At 39.4% G+C, this 16,210-nt stretch overlaps 1 protein-coding gene across 1 annotated transcript in view; it reads left to right on the top strand.

The window, feature by feature from the left end:
* Window positions 1-1,607: 1,607 nt before the first annotated feature.
* The window catches only part of LOC110441771, a 28,946-nt gene continuing 14,343 nt past the window's right edge, over window positions 1,608-16,210 (top strand). Inside the window, exons 1-3 of the mRNA XM_021485018.1 lie at window positions 1,608-1,863; window positions 5,953-7,343; window positions 11,051-11,099. Coding sequence (XP_021340693.1) covers window positions 1,821-1,863; window positions 5,953-7,343; window positions 11,051-11,099 — 1,483 coding nt within the window. The 5' untranslated portion in view covers window positions 1,608-1,820. The remainder of the gene's footprint in view (window positions 1,864-5,952; window positions 7,344-11,050; window positions 11,100-16,210) is intronic.

The following is a 16,210-nucleotide window of genomic DNA, read 5'->3' as shown; positions in this document are numbered from 1 at the left end:
GGAGGTCATAGAATTTATGTGGTTGTCCCATTTGAGGTTCGATTGGATTGTGACTCCAAGGTACTTTACAGAATTTGTTGTTTGTAGTGTGTGGCCATGTAGTTTGTAGTTTGAGTGTGGGTTTGACTGATCAGAGACCTGGAGATCCGAGCACTTAGCGGGGTGGAACAACATCAGCCAGTCCATTTCCCAGGCTGCCGCAGCATCGAGGTCGAATTTGGAGTTTTTCAACATCGCTGGTATTTTTGATATCTCGATAAATGATACTATCATCAGCAAATAGACGTAGGATACTGTGTTTCATGTATTATGCCAAATCATTAATATAGATTAGGAATAGTATGGGACCTAGGAAAGTACCCTGGGGGACACGAGATGTGACAGGGACTGTATGTTGCCATCAGGGACGACTGATGGACTGTCTACTCCCCCTTTCGTGGTGTTGCTTTCCCTATACCTGGTAAATTGTATGATTTACCTTGATTTACCTTGATCCGGATGGCCGGGAAATGAGCTTAAAGCTCGTATTGGCCCATTTGAAATCTTTTACATCAATTCTTTAATGTTTTTGCTGCGCTAGCGGTAGGTGGTTATGTTTAAAAAAAAAGTCTCACTGTAGAGTCACATCTCTTAATTCACACATTGAATTTGTTGTCATTGTCTCTCTCTTTCCAGTCAGTGTTCAGGTTACTCTTAAATATGTTCATAGAGCTCGCTGTAACTGTTGCCTCTGATAAGGAGTTCCACTTATTTACTACCCTATTTGAAAAGCGATTTTGACTGCTGTTTGATCCAGAGAACACTTTTCCAAGTTTGAGTGAATGTCCACGAGTAATTGAATTCTCTGATATTTTTATATTGTCCAAGCTAACCTCCTCATAGCCGTGCATTATCTTAAATAGTTGGATCACATCGGCTCGATCACGTCTGTAAAGTAGTGTTGGTAGACCCAGGATCTTCAGGCGGTTTTCGTATGGTGTATCGCGAAGTCCAGTTACCATTTTGAAAGCGCGACGTTGTACTTGCTCTATAGCTAAAATGTACTTTTTGTATAAGGGTGACCATTTAACACAAGTAGCATGCGTGTTTCGTTTCGTTTGCATGGATCTATAATTGTGTTGCACAAGGCCAGAAAGTTTTCTGTTGTGCTATTTGGGCTTCTGTACTGATATGCTTCCTATAAATAGAGTGTCTGTTGTTCCTAGTTTTATTTCGCAAAATAAACTCTCATGAAATGCCTCACCTATAGCCTATTGCATGGTAGATATTTCAGGGAGCTGTGAATGTACATAATCATGCCTCTACCAGGTGTATCTTTAAACATGTTTAAGGGTATAGTCTCATAGGTTGAATAAATGTATTTCGTTAAAAAAAAGAAACCAAAAACACTGCTATTTCGACGTGAATGTATGACACTGAACGTCGATACTTGGCTTATTCGAATTCGTGACTGAACTTATCCGACCCCCGACACTGCAGGAAACTTGGCCTACATTCCTGGAAAAAAATACGCAGATCAGATGTGTATATAATGCTAACTGGTTGTAAATGTTAATTAATTATATAAAATGGATGATTTGTCCCGAAATATATTGTTAGTACATCGTTGTGTGGTCAGCTCTTACATGGAAGATTTTGTTCAACTGCTTGCTAAAGCAAAGTTCTGCGAACTCTCATTGTGATCACGTGACGGCGTACGATCACTTCCTGTTTTGTACCAGCTCGATGTAGAGAAAATGGCAGAATGAATCTGACGAAGATTGGGGATTTTTGACAGCGTTTAGGGTGTAGACGGGACGGAATCAAGTGTTGGGGACACGATGAATTCCTCACCCGATACACCAATTCTTATAAACTCTGATGGTAGGTTCCGTAAAATGTAATATTGGGCGGTAACTCGTAGGTAAACTTTGTTGTTGGCTGTGTGTTTATGTGTCGAGGGTGTTTCAGGTCGAGTCGTCCCTGACTCAGCTGTCTTAAATATTAAGTAATACCATCCCAAATATCTCTTGTTAGACCCATCGCAAACTCAGCTGCAGTTATATCATGAAAACAACTGTAAATGAACCATTTTATACATGCTGGACCTCATTTTACTTGCGATAAAATTGAAAATGAAACCAATAGTCATTAATTATTTACTCGTTTATCATTCTCTGAATTCTGAAACGACAAGTTTAGACCATAGAAGTCATTCATTTCTTTTCAGAAAATCTTATCTCGATACTAAAAATAAGAAAACACTTATAAGGTCATAATCACACCTGACTTTGTCAATGAAATTATAAGTATTTGTATTAATTGTCAGATGTTGAAGACCACAGGTAACATGGACTAAATCATAGATCTGTCACCTGTGTGTCAATGAAAACATGTGTCACTAAAATAATGGAGTCCTAATGATGTAGTAAAAAGTGGAAACTTATGAGATTAATAGGTTTTGGTGAGTGTTTGGCAACTTAATTAACAATCTTTCATCGAGGGTTGAGATTCTCCTATCTCACCCTGAGGGCGTGAATGATATTTTTTTTTCTTTTAACTTGTTCACCCATTGTGTATCAAATACATAATTTAATGTTAGCATTACATGCTAGATGCAGGGTTGAATGTCGTTGATGCAAATTGTTGCTGTGATGTCATTGTATTGTTGTCATGATGTCATACAATTTTTATTTAAATAGGGGATCGTGAATCCCCCCTTCTGAACCCTAGGGTGAGATATCCTTTTCGTGCATATATACTAGACCGATATATCCAATTATATCCAACCCACAGGTCTAGATCGTTTACACGCATAAACTGGCGGGGGAATTATAGTGACCTTTCAGGGTCACGCTATTGTTCGTGACGTCATTTTATGGCGTTTTGGGTCAGTCAGGGTCATTGACGTCATTAACAATTGTCAGCCGTGCTGCATATGCAAATGAGAAATGTGTGGACAGTTCACAATTTCACTAGAAGAGCAGCTGTTTTTATGGGTTTTAGGTAATAATCAAGAAATAGAATCCGTCCTCTCTGATGTGAGGTAAGGATAAGGTTATTCAAACCCTCGGGATAAACTATTGAGCAAAAGACCCTCGGCAAAGCCTCAGGTCTCCTGCTTAATATTTTATCCCTTGGGTTTGAAATACCTTATCCATACCTCATATCAGGGATGGATTCTATTAGTCTTACCCTAGGGTTGAGACGGGGGGAGGGGGGGGGGGATTCCCCTATTCATAACAATTGTATGACGTCACATCGATATTGTAACATTGACATTACATTATGTTTATTATACACAATGGGAGAACAGGGTATGAGAAAAAGAATCATTCACCCCCTTTGGGATGAAATAGGGGAATCTCAACCCTCGAGAAAAAGTGTGAATCCACCTGTCTAGGGTAAGAGTATAAGACTCTTTCATGCCCAGGGGTGTAAGATAGGGGAATTCCACCCAAGGGTTTTGCCAAATTTGAAAATTCTGATGGTGTAATTTCCCTTTCCTACACCCTTTGGCCTGAAAGAGTATTTTTCTATCATTCCAAAGTATGTAGGTGCCAGTGTGAACAAAGTCATTCATGTGTAGGTACCAAACTATATGCACTCTAATAATGTGGCTAATTATATAAGTAGGGGTTTGCATAGAAGGTCAGTGCATGAGCACGCCATGGTAGATCATTTGGTTTGAGTGTCTATTTTGAGATCGTAGGTCACAGGTCATATTTTAGCCTGGTTGTGTATTTTTTTATGGCTTCTGTTCAATTAAAGCTGAATTAACTATACTTGTGGTTGGTATTAACTACTTTGTTTATGGCAGTACCCTAGTTACCATAGTAATCATAGTAATATATATATATAGATCATTTCAAAAGGGGTCATTACCCGTACTCCTGCTCATTTATGTAAAAGGACGAGAACAACACATGTGGGTCACTGTACATGGAAAACACCACTTCAAACCTGGATTAATACCATCCATATAGGTGAGGCACCAACCATATAGGTGAGGCACAGACCATATAGCACCAACCATATAAGTGAGGCACCAACCATATAGGTGTGGCACAGACCATATATGTGAGACACCAACCATATAGGTGAGGCAGCGACCATATAGGTGAGGCACAGACCATATAGGTGAGGTACCAACCATATAGCACCAACCATATAAGTGAGGCACCAACCATATAGGTGTGGCACCAACTATATAGGTGTGGCACCGACCATATAGGTGGGGCACCAACCATATAGGTGAGGCACAGACCGTATAGCACCAACCATATAAGTGAGGCCCCAACCATATAGGTGTGGCACCAACTATATAGGTGTGGCACCGACCATATAGGTGAGGCAGCGACCATATAGGTGAGGCAGCGACCATATAGGTGAAGCACAGACCATATAGGTGAGGTACCAACCATATAGCACCAACCATCTAGGTGAGGCACCAACCATATAGGTGTGGCACCAACCATATAGGTGTGGCACCGACCATATAGGTGTGGCACCAACCATATAGGTGAGGCACAGACCATATAGCACCAACCATATAAGTGAGGCACCAACCATATAGGTGTGGCACCGACCATATAGGTGAGGCAGCGACCATATAGGGGAGGCACCAACCATATAGGTGTGGCACCAACCATTTAGGTGTGGCACCGACCATATAGGTGTGGCACCAACTATATAGGTGTGGCACCGACCATATAGGTGTGGCACCAACTATATAGGTGTGGCACCAACCATATAGGTGTGGAACCAACCATATAGGTGTGGCACCGACCATATAGGTGAGGCAGCGACCATATAGGTGAGACACCAACCATATAGGTGAGGCACAGACCATATAGCACCAACCCTATGAGTGAGGCACCAACCATATAGGTGTGGCACCAACCATATAGGTGAGGCAGCGACCATATAGGTTATGCAGCGACCATATAAGTGAGGCACCGACCATATAGGTGAGGCACCAACCATATAGGTGTGGCACGACCATATAAGGTGGCATCAACCATTTAGGTGTGGCACCGACCATATAGGTGTGGCACCAACTATATAGGTGTGGCACCAACCATATAGGTGTGGAACCAACCATTTAGGTGTGGCACCGACCATATAGGTGTGGCACCAACTATATAGGTGTGGCACCAACCATATAGGTGTGGAACCAACCATATAGGTGAGGCACCGACCATATAGGTGAGGCACCAACCATATAGGTGTGGCACGACCATATAAGGTGGCATCAACCATTTAGGTGTGGCACCGACCATATAGGTGTGGCACCAACCATATAGGTGCGGCACCAACCATATAGGTATGGCACCAACCATATAGGTGATGCACCAACCATATAGCACCAACCATATAGGTGATGCACCAACCATATAGGTGAGGCACCAACCATATAGGTGAGGCACCAACCATATAGGTGATGCACCGACCATATAGGTGTGGCACTAACCATATAGGTGAGGTACCAACCATATAGTTGAGGCACCAACCATATAGCACCAACCATATAGATGTGGCACCAACCATATAGATGTGGCACCAACCATATAGGTGAGGTACCAACCATATAGTTGAGGCACCAACCATATAGGTGTGGCACAAACCATATGGGTGAGGTACCAACCATATAGTTGAGGCACCAACCATATAGCACCAACCATATAGATGAGGCACCAACCATATAGATGTGGCACCAACCATATAGGTGAGGTACCAACCATATAGTTGTGGCACCAACCATATAGATGTGGTACCAACCATATAGGTGAGGCACCAACCATATAGATGTGGCACCAACCATATAGGTGAGGCACCAACCATATAGGTGAGGCACCAACCATATAGGTGAGGCACCAACCATATAGGTGAGGCAGGTCACAACTGTACATTAACATTAACACTGTCTACTCTTTTTATTCATGTGTAATTCTCTCCTATTTGTTTTTACAGAAGATGAAGATGATAGTGATGTGGAGTTCATTCACGAGGAAAAAAATGAAGATTTGGACGTGATATTTGTATCACAATCCACGACAACACTGGTCACTCCTAAGTGTGACGAACAGCACACAGGATGTGGCCATGTTATACCCTCGGTACCTAGTCGTAACATGAGCATATCCAGTTCCCTGGATATGACCTTGACAATAGAGGATCGTGACCTCAACTCACCTCTAGACCTGTCGTCTAAAAAAGGGCCGAGTGATTTCAGTGACATTAGTGAGGCAAGTGATGATTCTGATGATGACGACAGTAGTGCAATTGATGACATGGACGATGATAGCGACGTGATACAAAGCCTAGTATCTGGTAGCAGTAAGGGTGTTGATAGGGGAGACATTGGCTGTAGGCTGAACAGTGGTGGTAATGGGGACAACCTGATGCAGCCTCTACAGGACAGCAGTCTTACTAGTAATGGTGTCTCCCCAATAGATGTCTTGGACAGCTCTGATGTAACCATGGCGGTGGTCAGTTCCTCGGATACCAGCCCCCCTACAGCTGGGCAGGGATGTGTTCTGTCTGTACCCTCACCACATGTAGCAGACTTGGACATAAAACCACATATACCTCATTATAAAACTGATAAAATGGAACCTTTTATACATGTTGGAGCAAAAACCAAGGATGGAATGATACCCAAGGGGGCTCCAGTGCTGGCCCGGCCAAAGGATCTCCAGTCCACGTCCAAAGGTGTGAGCAAGGACGAGGAGATGTCCTCGGGGGATATTTGGGACTCTCTTAAAAAGGACTTGGACTTTTTAAATGACACACCTTCGTGTCCATCAGCACAGAGTTCGCTCCCTTACCCGGGGGGAACTGGGCCAGGCACGCTCAGTATCTCAAAGATTCTTGATCCTACACATCCACCCTCCAAGTGTATGAACACACCTGCACAATCATCAAACAACTTCTCAATCTCATCAATACTGAACTCTTCTGCCTCAACAGACTCCAATATCCGTTTGAGTCAAGGTCATGTCAAGGACAAGGTCAATACCAGTCATATACATGTGTCCTCCACACCAAAGTCTGATACTTCTCCATCCACTAGTATGTCAGTGGACGACCTTGCTTACAATAACTCTTTAAACAAGCAGCTGCCCCCAAAGAAGCAGCAGCGCTGTATGAGGCAGTTTAGCTGTCCCTCACTTCGCAAGGGCGGACCTACAAAACCTGTTACCTCACCAAAGTCGCAAAACTCGTGCATTGGCTGGGAGAAATGTTCTTATTGTCAAGTTTCTCTCATGGGTCTCAAGTCGTCACGATGCCTGCAAGGTCATGTGACCTGTGGCATGTGCCTGGAGGAAAAGGTCAAACTAGTGCTAACAGGAAAAACCAAGGTAAGTGTATTGCCGTAACTTTCTGTATCTGTATGTAAACAACAAGCATTGTTGTATAATTATATAAGTGTCTACCCTTACTAGCCCGGGGAGAGTAATTTACAGTGAGTAAACAGAGGGGATGGGTAATCCCTGGGAACCATGTTTCATCTCTGTTAAATGTACTGAGTATTTGAGTTACCTTATAGAAGGAATAGCGTAAGTTGTAGACAAACAAAAAATTATGAAAATGAAATATTGTAATAAAGGTATACAAGCTGTTTTTTTCCTGTATTGGAACATTACACCTATTAAATTTACCGATTTCCATGTTGCAACATATTTAAAGCAAAAGGACCACTAACTATAGAATGATGATGGTAGTCAGTGCTCCAGGTAACTTTTGTTTTGTAAGAGAACTTACTCCTATAGCTACTTTTCAAATTGGAGTCGTGAAAACTAATGTTTTCAAAGGGAGTGAAAACACAAAAAATACCCCTAAAAGCATATAAATTTATGCAAAGTTTAATCAACACCTATTCACTTTTAATATTATGTCATGAAATATAGCAGACACTTTTATATATATATATATCTTGTTGCTATAATTTAGCAGTAATTTATTAATGTTCACTCATCCAACTTGTGAAGTTGTATATTTGACAAAGGCTGATACTGACTCAGAGGAGAAAGATTTTCTGTAATGTTCTGTCCTATTTCACTAAAAAAATAGTTAATGCATCTATGTTAAGTTAATGCAAATGCTGCTCTTACGGACATGGACTTGTTCATGTCAACATAAGTTAATGCAAATGCTGCTCTTACGGACATGGACTTGTCCATGTCAACATAAGTTAATGCCAATGCTGCACTTAAGGACATGGCCTTGTTCATGTCAACATAAGGTAATGCAAATGCTGCACTTAAGTACATGGACTTGTTCATGTCTACATAAGTTAATGCAAATGCCGCACTTAAGGTCGACATGGAATTGTTCATGTCAACATAAGTTAATGCAAATGCTGCACTTAAGGTCGACATGGACTTGTTCATGTCAACATAAGTTAATGCAAATGCTGCACTTAAGGACATAGACTTGTTCATGTCAACATATGTCTTTTTAACAAACTTTTAAGTCACTCTTTTCCAAGCTTACAGGCTTAGCCCTTCGTCAGGGATTAAATGTCACTGGACCTCTATGTCACATCCATCTTGACAAACATATCATATCATAGATAACATTAGCTAGTGTTTGTCAAGATGGATGTGACATAGAGGTCCAGTGACATTTAATCCCTGACGAAGGGCTAAGCCCGAAAGCTTGGAAAAGAATGACTTAAAAGTTTGTCAAAATTATTGCGTTCCCTATAGGAACATATGTTTATAGACAATATGTCGTATTAATTTGACGGATGTTGACATGAACAAATCCTTGTCTTTTAGTCACAGTATGCTGATGTCCCATTTATCTTTCGAAAATAAATTTGGAGGATCACTTGCTTTACAAGATATTGGATATTATTATTCATAAATTTTAATTTTTGATTGTCCTTTGTGGCTAAAGCGCAAGCCTATAAAGCTAACAAGTTTACTTAAAATTCACCCATAAAACTAACATGCTACCTGTTCAACCATCAATCTAACAAGTTTACTTATTCACCCATCAAGCTAACATGCTACCTGTACATGTTCAACCAACAATCTAACAAGTTTACTTATTCACCCATCAAGCTAACAAGTTTACTTATTCACCCATCAAGCTAACAAGTTTACTTATCAACCCATCAAGCTAACAAGTTTACTTATTCACCCATCAAGCTAACAAGTTTACTTATTCACCCATCAAGCTAACAAGTTTACTTATTCACCCAACAAGCTAACAAGTTTTCTTCTTCACCCATCAAGCTAACAAGTTTACTTATTTACCCATCAAGCTAACTAGTTTTCTTCTTCACCCATCAAGCTAACTAGTTTTCTTCTTCACCCATCAAGCTAAAAAGTTCACTGATTCATCCATAAAGCTTTTTCACCCATAAACTAATAGGTTTACTCATATAATTATTCACTCATAAAACAAACAAGTTTACTTATTCACCCATCATGCTAGAAAGGTTATTTATTCACCTATTAAGCTAACAACACTTTATCTGTTTATAGTATTAGCATTTAATAAGCAGCTTTTAATTATATTAAGTTATTTGCAATCAAAGCTATATGCAGGCATCAACCCTCTGGTACTTTGTTGTTGTAAAAATCTTTTTTCTGTAATGTTGTCCTTTGAGGTTCCTAGAAAATATGTTTCTTTTTGCATTGTGTATCAAGTTATATATGTATCATAGTCACTATTTCCAGGAATTTAGTGACCTTGGATTTCCAATAAGTTTATCTAGGAAAAGGGCATAAGGAAGTATTTCAATGTTTTGCAAATTCTTACACCTATGAAATAAGGCTGCTGCATTCTGATATGCGGATTGTCCGTCACTTGGGTTCAACGTTCAGGAAATTCTGCTCAAATTAATCGATTGTCGCTGATAGCTTTCTGTGCAATACTTTGTGACAGAATGTTAACAAAACAAACCTGGTATACTACTTATCCAAAACTCTTCGTTGGGTTTCATGATAGGCAAATTCTGAACTTGTTCAATGAGGTTGCGGAGTTCTCATTGAAGGATGGCTTTCTCTGCAATAATCTTATGAAGGAATGATCAGATTTTGATTGAACTTTCCTGATGTGCAATTTACCCAAGTCTCTGGCCTGAGTAATGTTCAAAGGTAAATACATGTAGTTTTGTTAGTATATATCCTAGGCCTACATTAATGCTACCACATTTTCCAGATCCGTAAGTCCAAAGTGGTCACCGTCTTTTGTTTCTGATGGGCTGACAAGTATATATATGTATACTGATATTTTATAGATATGATTTTGTTCGTAATAGGTAGAAAATGGTCCTTATTAGTGAATAGTAATTTATAAACATGGTTGAAAAACTTAATCTGTTCCCATAAAACAAGATGGCTGTCGGCCCTATTACCAATAATTCGAAATTCAAAATGATCACTGTGGCTTCTCAAAGTTCTGCTTAGTGAATTTGAGGGTTATATGCAGTCAAACACGCGGTAGGCCCCTTGCTAAGTGAATTTGAGGGTTATATGCAGTCAAACACGCGGTAGGCCCATTGCTAAGTGAATTTGAGGGTTATATGCAGGCAAACACGTGGTAGGCCCCTTGCTGAGCGAATTTTAGGGTTATATGCAGTCAAACACGCGGTAGGCCCATTGCTAAGTGAATTTGAGGGTTATATGCCGTCAAACACGTGGTAGGCCCCTTGCTGAGTGAATTTGAGGGTTATATGTAGTCAAACACGTGGTAGGCCCCTTGCTAAGTGAATTTGAGGGTTGTATGCAGTCAAACACGCGGTAGGCCCCTTGTTGACCTGTCCGTTCTCTAGTTTGCACAAGCAATTCTTAACAACAGCATGGATGATTGCACGATGACTTTCTTTAAAGCGGTTATTAATTAATCACCATGATCAGTTAGTAAATGGTAACTATTGATCAGTTAGTAAATGGTAACTAATGATCGATCATAATTCCCAGCTCTATCTTTATTGATGAACAACAGTGTCTTTAACCTGTCTTCTGAATGGGATTTCTTCTTAAATGTTATTTTGGTACATCCCAGACTGATGTGCTTTTTTTTTATAAGTTGACATTGTTTTTCATTTCAGGAATCCCTGCGTTGTGTTCAGAGTGGTTGTGACAGTTATTACCCTATGAGTAAGTACTATAAGAATTCTTCACCACTGTATGGTAGAACCCGACCCCTGTGTCACACTGTATGGTAGAACCCGATCCCTGTGTCGCACTGTATGGTAGAACCCGACCCCTGTGTCGCACTGTATGGTAGAACCCGACCCCTGTGTTGCACTGTATGGTAGAACCCGACCCCTGTGTCACACTGTATGGTAGAACCCGACCCCTGTGTCACACTGTATGGTAGAAACCGACCCCTGTGTCACACTGTATGGTAGAACCCGACCCCTGTGTCAAAGTCATATGTGTCATACTCACCCCTGTTTTGTTACTATACGTTAGACTCATCCCTGTGGTTTAGACACATCCATGTGGTATAGACACATCCCTGTGGTATAGACACATCCCTGTGGTATAAACACATCCCTGTGGTATAGACACGTCAATTTGTCATACAAACACCGGTACCTGAGTCAGAGAAACAGCAACATACATGACTATCAGGATTGTACAAATGAATGACCATTATTCATATGTAATGATATTTGTCTGTAGCTTAATTTAGTCCTTTTAATTCATTCACTTTTAAGGTTACAATGTGACTTTACTTAATACCAGGCGAGAAATGCAGAGTCATAGGGCCTCTATATATATTTGATAAATAAACCCTGAGTAAAACCTAATAAGTATCAACATTTAAAGTCAGTTATAAAGATTGTGGTAACTGGTCGAATTCACAAGGAAGATAGATAATGTGTGTATTTCAAACTACATTTAGACAGTAGAAACAATAAGTCAAGCAGATGTCTGTGTCAATTTCCTGTATAGTATTTGAACATTGTTATATATAATCAGAAACCTTGACATACCTTTGTACACCCGTAGATATAAGTTATATGTATATATACAAACCTTAGCTAAAGCATTCAACAATCTGATCATAGATATAGCTATAAATGGTAAGTTGTACACTAAACACTTGATAGTTTATACCTGTAAAGTCATATGACAGTACATACCTGTAAAGTCAAATGACAGTGTGTACCTGTAGAGTCACATGACAGTGTGTACCTGTAAAGTCACATGACAGTGTGTACCTGTAAAGTCACATCACAGTACATACCTGTAAAGTCACATGACAGTGTGTACCTGTAAAGTCACATGACAGTGTATACCTGTAAAATCACATGACAGTGTGTACTTGTAAAGTCACATTACAGCGTGTACCTGTAAAGTCACATGACAGTGTATACCTGTAAAATCACATGAAAATGTGTACCTGTAAAGTCACATGACAGTGTGTACCTGTAAAGTCACATCACAGTACATACATGTAAAGTCACATGACAGTACATACCTGTAAAATCACATGACAGTACATACCTGTAAAGTCACATGACAGTGTGTACCTGTAAAGTCACATGACAGTGTATACCTGTAAAATCACATGAAAGTGCATACCTGTAAAGTCACATGACAGTAAATACCTGTACAGTCGCATGACAGTGTGTACCTGTAAAGTCACATCACAGTACATACCTGTAAAGTCACATGACAGTGTGTACTTGTAAAGTCACATTACAGCGTGTACCCGTAAAGTCACATGACAGTGTATACCTGTAAAATCACATGAAAGTGCATACCTGTAAAGTCACATGACAGTGTGTACTTGTAAAGTCACATCACAGTATTTACCTGTAAAGTCACATGGCAGTATATACCTATAAAGTCACATGACAGTATGTACCTGTTAAGTCACATGACAGTACATACCCGTAAAATCACATGACAGCACATACATGTAAAGTAACATGACAGTAAATACCTGTATAGTCACATGACAGTGTGTACATGTAAAAACACATGACAGTATATACCTGTAAAATCACACGACAGTACATACCTGTAAGATCACATGACAGTACGTACCTGTAAAGTCATATGACAGTAAGTACCTGTAAAGTCATATGACGGTACATACCTATAAAGTCACATGATAGTACATACCTGTAAAGCCACATGACAGTAAATACATGTAAAGTCATATGACGGTACATACCTATAAAGTCACATGACAACTGTGTGTACCTGTAAAATCACGTGACAGTACATACCTTTAAAGTCACATGGCAGTATATACCTATAAAGTCACATGACAGCTGTGTGTACCTGTAAAATCACTTGACAGTACATACCTTTAAAGTCACATGGCAGTATATACCTGTAAAATCACGTGACAGTACATACCTTTAAAGTCACATGGCAGTATATACCTGTAAAGTCACGTGACAGTGTGTACTTGTTAAGTCACATCACAGTATTTACCTTTAAAGTCACATGGCAGTATATCACTATAAAGTCCCATGACAGTGTGTACCTGTAAAGTCATATGCCAGTACATACCTGTAAGATCACATGACAGTACGTACCTGTAAAGTCATATGACGGTACATACCTATAAAGTCACATGACACCTGTGTGTAACTGTCAAATCACATGACAGTGTGTACATGTAAAAACACATGACAGTATATACCGGTAAAGTCACATGACAGCTGTGTGTACCTGTAAAATCACATGACAGTACATACATGTAAAGTCACATTACAGTGTGTACCTGTAAAGTCACATGACAGTGTGTACTTGTAAAGTCACATCACAGTACATACATGTAAAGTCACATCACAGTACATACCTGTAAAATCACATGACAGTAGAGTTCATACCTGTAAAGTCATATGCCAGTACATACCTGTAAAGTCACATGACAGTGTATACCTGTAGAGTCACAGGACAGTGTGTACCTGTAAAGTCACATGGCAGTATACATACCGGTAAAGTTGCATGATAGTGTATACCGGTAAAGTCACATGACAGTGTATACCTGTAAAGTCACATGACATTATGTACTTGTCAAAAGTCAGATGGAAGTGTGGCCTACATATGCATACAGCTGCTTTTATTCAGTCAGTTAAACATAGGACAGAAATGATGATGTATACACATACAAATTTTGTGACAATACAACCTACTCGAGTCTGAAGGAGCATGTGTCTCCCCTTCAGCCGGCAGTCTAGAAATTTATTTAGTAGCATGAATGACAGGATTAAGTTTCAGTTTCATCAAAGTGCTAAATTAAATCATTTCGCTACATATCAATATTAGTGTCCACTAGCCTGATGCTTGGTGAACTAGCTGGGGCTAGTGACTGGTTTATGATGATACATAAACTGGCACAGATATTTATGCTCAATTCTATCATTTTGAGGGTAACCCTAAATAAAAAGAATCTAGCCTGTAGTTTTTACCACAGTATCAGAACACCCTGAGTAACTTATGCAGCATTGATGACGCAAGGCATTCTGTAGCTTTCATGTATATGTTTTAAAAGTGCAAGCGGCCCTCAACATTACTTACTTTGATGTCAATACTAATCACCCAAATTGCCCTCTTTTTTGCAAAATTTATCATTTCATTTGTAATTAACATAGGCATGAGGGTACAAGAATAAAGATAACCTCTTCAGAAGTCGATAATATTATCATGCTGTCCGCCATGTTCGTTATGATGACTAATTATAGTGGAGTCAGTACATATATTGAGGAGCTCGAGGCACGGTAGTCTAGTGGTAGGACCCCAGGCTCGTGACCAATGGGTTGCGGGTTCGAGTCACGGCACGGCAAGATACTTTTCTCCGCTTGTTCCAGTCTACTCAGCTGTAAATGAGTACATGGTTTAACAATGCTAGAAATGTTGAATGCTAGCTAGCTGTAAGCGCCAAAATGGCAGCTCCGGCTGTTGCTCCCCAGGGGGTTGAGAAAGGTATAGGCTAGTTGCAAAGGCCATATAACCACAGACAATAATTTGTGGACTGCTTTGAAACGACCTAAGAACTAGGTTGTGATAAAGCGGTATATAAGAACCTCAAATTATTGTTATTATTATTATATATCCAGATTGATTTCTGAGTAAATATGATAAATTGAAGTTGTATTTTCTAAAGGAAAATTGATAGCCATTACTGAAAAGGATATTTATAGATCATGTTGTCAACCTGATCCATTTATATGTAACTGTTAGCTAGGCTAGCAGAGTATTATTTTTGGCTATTGGTTTATTGGTATCTAAAAGCCCAGGATGATCAATTGATTAGGAAAGTTTATTGTAAGTTTATTTGTTATTTTGTTGCTTGATTTTCTTCTTACTTGCATATAGTGATTTCCCTGACTGTTATAATTACAGTACAGCATGTGACAAGTGTATATTGTCCTACATCTGGTACGTTATGATGTCAGAGTTAGCACACCCTTCCTGTAGTACAAACTATAATTGTATTTAAATACATAATTATTTTTATACGAAATTGGAGTGCTAGCTCACTAGTCATCACAAATAATACAGATTTGTCAATGACCTGGTGACAGGGTGTGTGCTAGACAACTAGTTGTCAGTTTTATTTACTAGTTTATACAGAAATTTATAATTGAACCTTATTTTACAAATTCAGTCAAGTGTACTTTTATCCTTTGTATACAATTTCAGGCTTCTACCAGCTGTCTGTTCTGTATCTGGAGAACAAATTTTAGGTAGTTGTAATGGAGGCTGTGTGTAAAGAAAGCTTATTGTTAACTATTGGTATATATAGAGATGTATATAAGGGAGACTAGAGGCTGTGTGTAAAGACAGCTTATTGTTAACTATTGGTATATATAGAGATGTATATAAGGGAGACTAGAGGCTGTGTGTAAAGACAGCTTATTGTTAACTATTAGATTATATAGAGATGTGTATAAGGAAGACTAGAGGCTGTTTGTAAACCCAGCTTATTGTTAACTATTGGTATTTATAGAGATGAATATAAGGGAGACTAGAGGCTGTGTTTAAAGACAGCTTATTGTTAACTATTGGTATATATAGAGATGTATATAAGGAAGACTAGACTTGGTGTGTAAAGACAGCTTATTGTTAACAATTGGTATTTATAGAGATGTATATAAGGAAGACCTCAGGCTGTGTGTAAAGAAAGCTTATTGTTAACTATTGTTATATATAGAGATGTATATAAGGGAGACTAGAGGCTGTGTGTAAAGACAGCTTATTGTTAACTATTGGTATATATAGAGATGTATATAAGG

The sequence above is a fragment of the Mizuhopecten yessoensis genome, unplaced genomic scaffold (assembly GCF_002113885.1).
Source record: "Mizuhopecten yessoensis strain PY_sf001 unplaced genomic scaffold, ASM211388v2 scaffold716123, whole genome shotgun sequence".
Lineage (NCBI taxonomy): Eukaryota > Metazoa > Mollusca > Bivalvia > Pectinida > Pectinidae > Mizuhopecten > Mizuhopecten yessoensis.
The sequence above is the reverse complement of the archived record's forward strand: the minus strand, read 5'-3'. Positions and strand labels throughout refer to the sequence as shown.